The 7,373-nt window shown below is 46.3% G+C and overlaps 1 protein-coding gene across 3 annotated transcripts in view; it reads left to right on the top strand.

The window, feature by feature from the left end:
- The window catches only part of sugct (succinyl-CoA:glutarate-CoA transferase), a 77,451-nt gene extending 70,617 nt beyond the window's left edge, over nt 1–6,834 (top strand). The window contains exon 14 of one of the 3 annotated variants that reach the window (XR_007035725.1): nt 6,540–6,624. Coding sequence is in view for 1 of the 3 variants with exons in the window: in XM_047349632.1 (XP_047205588.1) it covers nt 6,540–6,703 (164 nt within the window). In the remaining 2 variants the exon portion in view is untranslated. Of the gene's footprint in view, nt 4,247–6,539 lie in introns of those variants that run through there. The other 2 variants (XM_047349632.1, XM_047349633.1) reach the window with 2 other exon arrangements.
- The last annotated feature ends 539 nt before the right edge of the window (nt 6,835–7,373 follow it).

The following is a 7,373-nucleotide window of genomic DNA, read 5'->3' as shown; positions in this document are numbered from 1 at the left end:
TATATACTCTACATTCCCAGGTCCAGGTACCGATACCCCATAGGGGCAACCGGACCCAGGAGGTGGTCCCCAGAACCACCATAGGATGAAACAGTTCCAACCCCCCAATGAATTCTGATCTAAACCCCGTGAGCCACCCCCACCCCCCATGAACCCCAACATGAATCTCCCCACAGGGCCACCCCCAACCAGGACACAGATATCGAACACATGCCCCTGAACCCAAACGCCCTGAATCCCCTCCACACAGGGGCACACCCCCACAGTTGAGCTCCATCCCCAAAAAGCTGACAAAGCCACCCCCACACAGCGCAGGCTCCACACACAGCCGCAGTCCAAGCACCCAGCGTGCCACGACAGCAAGGCAAGGGCCCTGCGCAACGCCACCCCAGCCTCTGCCCACAGGCGCAACAGGGCAGACTCCACTGAGCACCACGCCCGCAATGGAACCCCCAACCCCACACCAAGATGGGACAATCCCACATGGCAAGAGGTCTCCAGCATCGGGGCTGGCGTCCCCCACCATGGTCCCCACAACCACACAAACACACCACATCACCGCCACTGCAACGAAACGATAGCCCAGGGAGAAACATTACCCAGCTTGGCTCTGCCATTGCAGCTCAGCCAATTCGAATGCAGGTGACCCCACATCCAAGAAGAGGACACAATCTACCCACACGCTGCAGCCCCTCCACACTACCCTCTAGCCCACCGCCTTGTTCCCCCCTGGATATGACAGCCAGCAAAGCAGCACACCGCCAAGTCCGCCCAACCATTCGGCCAGCGTCAGCAGCCCCAGCCTGCCAGTCCATGGTTGAGAAACATGCACCAGTCGGGTGACCTGGCTGGGCAGGTCAATCTCTCCAGGACAAGCACAACCAGCCAGCCGACCCAGTGCAGGCACAAGATATGGTCCACCGCCCCACCCTCCCGACCATCAACCGGAGCCCGGCACCCGCCCAGGGGCCAAAGCCACAGAAGGAAGCATTGGAGGAAGACCATCACAGCACGCCAAGGACCGGGCACCCCGCCAACCCCTCACCCAAACTCTGGAGATGCCCCAGCATGCCGGCCACCCAGGCTCCCGCACGACACACCCCACTGCACCAAGCAGGCCGGCCGGCCAGCTCCTCCATCATAGCGAAGCCACATCTCAATCAATGCTGCAGACTGCCTGGGCAAGATCCCCTCGCCGGAGCCCGGCGTCCCCCCAACTATGGGACCTATGCACTAGCACCGAAGCCAGGGACCAAGATACAAAGAAATGCAAGCGATCCGGAGAGAGCAGAAACGCCAGTTCCAGCACCAGACAACCCCCAAGACCCAAACCCCAACCCCAGCCCAGATCCCAACCAGAAGGCCCGCTCCTTCTCCCGGCCTCCGACCCCAGACGGCAAACAGCGAACGAGGGTGTGAAAAGACCTGACCTCAAATGTGGTGTCGATGCGTGTCATTGTACTGTGCATTTAAAAAGAAAAACAGGTGGGGAAGAGGGTCTGCCACCCCCAAGGAGCCAGCCCCTGGCTAATCCCAATAGGCATCCCCGTTCGCCGAGTGCCAACAAAGGAGGGAGGCATAGGCACATCCACTGGGCAAAAGACTAGACACCGGTGCCTAAGACCAAAACTGAGACCGAAAACCAAGACCGAAAACTGGGACCAATACCCCCAGCCCCCCCCTTGGAACCGCCCAAACCCTCAAACCCTGATCCCCAGCCATGACATGCAGTCCACCGCCTAAAGAAGCCACCGACCCCCAATAAAAAGGAGCCAACCGGCAGCGTGCACAGTGATGACCAAGACTGTGACCCAACTCGAAAAAAAAGAGCAGACCGGCCGGCCCAGTGCAACCAGAATACGCCACACAAAGGGGGGCACATGACCAACATGCCCAACCACCCCGAACCCATGGTGCAGAGCCAACAGAGTGCCCAGTCCCCGATGCCTGGCACCGGACGGTATCCACAACCAGACCAGCGGGGCAACAAAACACATTCCTCACCAACACAGAGGCTGCCAATAAGTCTGGTAGAACCTGGTTCTAATCAGAGAGACTTGCTGCAAGTACCACTGTGAAACAGAATCATGGTTCCGTCACCGCGCAGGGTTCTAACCTGCAGGGTTCTAACCAGGAGCTGTTCCTCCAGGAACTGTTAATCTGCTGGATCCTAGAGCTAGTTTGATTCCCTTTCTGGGAATCAAACTAGATCACATTCTGGGAATCAGATTGTGATCAGAATCAAACAGTAAAGGATCCTTGTGTGTGTGTGTGTGTGTGTGTGTGTGTGTGTGTGTGTGAGTGTGTGTGTGTGTGTGTGAGGGTGTGAGTGAGTGTGTGTGTGTGTGTGTGTGTGTGTGTGTGTTCCTCTGAGGTTAATTGAGCAGAAAAACGTGCAGCTCAGAACATCCGTTGTCAGATGGTTCTGTGGCGTTCCTTTCTCTGGGATTGTGTCACTTCAGAGTCAGAAAGCAGGCAAGAACATAATAAAGCTGGAGCTTAGGATGGAGGCAGGGACTGAAGATCAGTCTGAGGAGAAGATGGAATAGGATCATCTGGGATCATTTTCAGCATGATTAACAAGACATTATTCAGTTTAAACCAGAATTACTGACCTGAGATGTACTCTAACTAACTGTGCAGGATTATCTGTTAATATTCACCCATCATAATGATCAGGTCATAACCGCTCACAATAGTGTGAAAATATCCACAGAGGAAAATTTGGAACCTGCTGGTCCAAATTATCCAAACAATTCAGGCTGATCTGGAACTGAAGGTCAAAATAATCTGTTTCTAAATTTTCTGGAATATCTGAATATAAGTAAATATTCAGAACATTAACAGAACAGGAATTTCATCTAATTAACTGTTGGGGATAATCTGTAAATCAAGCTATCTCCTAAATAATCTGAGAATCTGTAACTAAGCAACCAACATGATCTCAGAATATTCACCAATTAGTCATATAATCAGTAATTGTTCAGTAACATTTGCTCGTTATAATAATCTGAGAATAATCTGGAGTCAATTAGCTGAGAAATACTCTGGCTAATGCTTCATAATCTGATTCTAAACTTTCAGGAAAATCTTGAACTTTTCTAGATTACCTGAGTAAAAGTTCTCATCTACTCCTTACTGCCTGAGGAAGAAGGACAATTACTGTCTGTTACAACAAACAGAGAAATGTTTAGATGAAAATTAATTTATATGGAGGCTTTAGACTAGCAGGGATGTCAACCCTTTACTTGCTGAATTAATTTACAATTATACATATAAAATATTTTGTTCTTGTTGTCAAGCACAGGCTAGTCATTTTTAATAAAGTACCAACAAACACAGAACTTTAGGTATTCATTGTCCAAATTAGTGAAATTAAGCAGAGCTAAGCAGAACTCCATCCACTAGATGGCAGCAAATTGCTTCCAGTATGACCCTTGGTACATGTTGGATATGAATCAAAAGGTTCTTGTTGAACTCAGAATGTGGATTTCCTGAGTTCCCGGTCGGAAATGAACCAAGAAAACCAGCTGAAGTGGGAGTTCTGACTGGAAAAGCCCGCTCAGGAACCCACATCCACTCTGTCTGCAGGCTTAAATGTAGAGATGATCTTCTGCTGGTTTGCAGCTACTAGTGGTGAACATTCTGCTCTGACAGATCTGTTTGTGTTTTAACACACAGCATCAGAGGAAATATGTTGTTATTGGTTGTGTTGCTAATAGCTGTTAGCACCACAAGTAGCAGCATTCCCACTTCCTGTGACGTCATTCCAGCTCTGTGGAAAGCAGTAAGAGATGGCGCCACCTTGGCTAGCTGCAGGTATCTGTGGATGGAGCTGTATGCAGTGATGTTCTTCACAGAACCTGAACTGGTTTCACCTTCATCCTCTAACATCATAAAGATATCAGAGGAGATTCAGGAGGTTTGGACATAACTGGTCTCCTTACTGTTGTGGTAAAAGGGCGGAGCTACAGGCGGAGGTGTTTCAGGGAGGAAGAAGCTGCTGAGAGGAACCATGTCTGTTGGACAGAACCTGAGTCAATCTCTTTTAGACTCATCAGGACCTTCCTGCTGCATCAGATTAAATGTCCTCATCATCTTCTGTCTCCACTCGTCCCTCAGGTTGTCCTCCTGTTTCTGTTCCCTTCCTCTGTCTTTCAAGCTATCAGCTCTGAGCTGCTTGGATGGACCGATCAGCAGCAGAAACAAGAAAGAAATGTGATGGATGAATAAAAGGATTATGTAACGTTATTCATTAATTATTCACCCTGACACACACACACACACACACACACTGTGAGTCTGTGAGAGATGGGCTCATTAGTGATGATCTTTAAAAGCAGCTGATTGAGTTTCCAGAAATAAACTGTTTGTTCTCTTCATCCGTCCATCGTTCACTGAGAATAAACACAAATATAGAGGAAAAATGTTGCATCTTTAAAACAGAACCAGATAAAAGATAGTTCTGGACTTTCAGACTCTGTTTGGACAAGGTTCTGTCAGTGAGTTCCAGTTAAATCCTAAAAATGAACCAGAAATAAATCAGATATTATTAAAGACATAAATCGGCTACAAATACAGAACCAGAAGGGTTCCAGCTTAACAGAAATAAACAGGATGTAGAGGAAGGAGGTGGAGCTTAAAGGTCCTCATCATCCTCCTTGAGACTTCTGGAGATATTAACTTGTTTAATCTCTAGATAGACTCACTTGGACAGTAGCTGTAGCTCTGTTTCCTGGGTCTAGTTCTGGTTCTGCTGGAAGTTTGTTCCTGTTGTTCCTTTCCACTGTTGCCCCATGCTTGCTGATTATGAGGAACTGCTGCAAAGTCAGTGACTCGATGCAGTTAGCTGGACTTCATTTTTTACCTGTTGGCATCATGAGATGAATCTAATTGGTGTTGTGGTTCTGACTGAACTGGGCTGCAGGTAATTGCACCAGAAACTGCTGGTATGATTTGATTATTTTCCTATGAACTGTATTATTTGATGATTGATCTTTGGATGTACTGTAGATCAGTGCCCTGATATGATAGTTATAAAAAAACTGAATGAAATGATTTATTTAATTCCGTCCACATCTGGAAGGAAGGTCATCAGGGTTAAACTGTTCTGCCTGTGGCTGACCTCCAACAGGTCAGTCACATCTGAACACACAAGTTAAAGGTTTCAGATATTTTCCTGCCAATCAGGAACACCGACAGTCTGAGCAGAACTGGTTGGATGAAGACACCAGATGTTCTGAGTAAAACTGTAGGACCATCTACGTCTCTCGGATGTGGAACAGCACTACAGGAAAGAACCACAAGGATGTTGGAAATAAAGTGCAATTAATGACAAAGTGAAGAAAACAAGATAGAAAAGGATGTAGATCCCTGTCCCAGGGACAATGTAGAGAAAAACCTTAAACTCTAATAGAGTAAAGATGCTCTGGGCACCAGGTTCTAGCTTCTTAGCTCATCCCATCTGCAATCCCTGAGAATCCCTAAGAAGCAAAAGAAAAATCAAGGAAAATAAGAAGTTATTACAGAAACAAGGTCAGATAAAATACCACATTATTATGTCCAATATTACAAACCATAAACACAATGTTTATCATAAAATACTTAAAGATTCATCCAACAATACCTGTTGAGAAGAATTCATGATCACATAGTTGGTTTCTTAACATCCATGTTTTTGTTTCCCTGAGAGTTTTTTGATTTCTGTTCCTCTCTGAACTTGTCAGAAAAGCAGATTGTACACAGGAAGGGGGTCCTACATTCCCATTCGGTGGTCCATCTTGTTACTCTGCTCATTGGTTCTGAAGTCTGGAAAACAAAAAGGATTAAAAAAACTAAACACACATCAGTAAAATTGGTTATGTTTTCAAAACTTGACATCTTATGTTCAATGAATCTTAAGATCCTGCACCACAACATCATGCTGTTCAGAACAATAACTACAACAGCTGGTTTTCTTGTCTTTAACCTTTGACCCAACCACAAACTCACCACCCTGAGTCCTCTGATCTGGTGATGTCTCCAACTTCTCACTTCAAAAGCCTGGATCATCATCCTCAGATCAAACTCCTGGCTGTGGGGCAAGGAAGCTGCTTCTTCTGGTGTTTAAGACATTAAAAACCCTCGTTTCTCTTCAATTACAGTTGGTTCCAGTCTTATGATGACAGAAAACTTTCACATCTTAACAAACGGGCCAACCTTTTTATGGGGTTCTGAACTTACATCACGCGGTCCTCTGTCTGACATAAGGGGCTCTCTGATTGAAGGGTCCCTGGGCATGTGTCCATCTGGCCCTTATGATGGATCTGGGTTAGTTGGCTGGAGACGAAATATGTTTAACATGATGAAGAATTACAATAATCCGAAATCCTAACACTGTTAGTAAGGGATTAAAGGACATGTCCTAGTTAAAGTTTACACCAAGGTTTTCCACATCAGTACTGCAGAAGACATTAATGCCGTCAAGAGGAAATAGACTTGACTCAGAGGAACCAGCATTTAGGTGCTAACATGACCTGAGTGTGTTTGTTTGGTTCTAGGTCCAGCCGTGCGCTTCAGCAACTTCTGTCTGAGTGGGCCGACACCGCCTCCTCTGATTGGTCAGCACACGGTTCAGGTGCTGAGAGACACCTTGTCCTACAGCGATGATGTCATCAAGGAGCTGCTGGAGTTGAGGACAGTTGCTCAGAACGAAGTGTGCTGATTGGCTGAAGCAGAAGAAGCTGATAGGTTCTGTCTACGTTCTGCAGAACTGAACCAGCACTTCCTGCTGTATGACTGTAAAGCTGTTTCTCTGCAGCTGCTGCTGAATAAATTATTTTCATAAATCATAAATTGATCTAAGTTTTCTGTATTCTGGGTCCAGATATCTAACATGTTTCAGAATCTGATCAAAGCTCATAAGTACGAGGTCACAAGGTGCAGCTCCCCACACCATGAGGAACATCAAGGTCTTCTCTGTGTAACCATGTCTGCACACCTGGTGGTCAGCTACGGTACTGCAGAACTGACATTAGTCTCATGTCCAACTCATCAACAGTCCACATCTTAATAGTTTCATCAACAGAAAAGGAACGTTGGACTGAAAGCGTCCATCCAGACCACGTTGGTCACTTCTAACCCTCTGATCACCATCAAGTTGAGTTTTTCTCTCCCTTTAAACTGTTCCAGCGCTGTCAGGAAACCACGGTGAAACTGAATAACTGCCAAACACTGAAGGTTGAAGTCTTCTTGGAGACAGACCGCCACTCATTGCATGTCTTGATAACTTTACATCCATAAAATCCAAATAAATTTAGGCAGTCTTTACATAATTGGTCATAAGGGAGTTAACCCACCATGACGTTCCTTTAATCATGATAATCCGGATCCTG

This window comes from Girardinichthys multiradiatus, chromosome 21, assembly GCF_021462225.1.
Source record: "Girardinichthys multiradiatus isolate DD_20200921_A chromosome 21, DD_fGirMul_XY1, whole genome shotgun sequence".
Lineage (NCBI taxonomy): Eukaryota > Metazoa > Chordata > Actinopteri > Cyprinodontiformes > Goodeidae > Girardinichthys > Girardinichthys multiradiatus.
The sequence above is the reverse complement of the archived record's forward strand: the minus strand, read 5'-3'. Positions and strand labels throughout refer to the sequence as shown.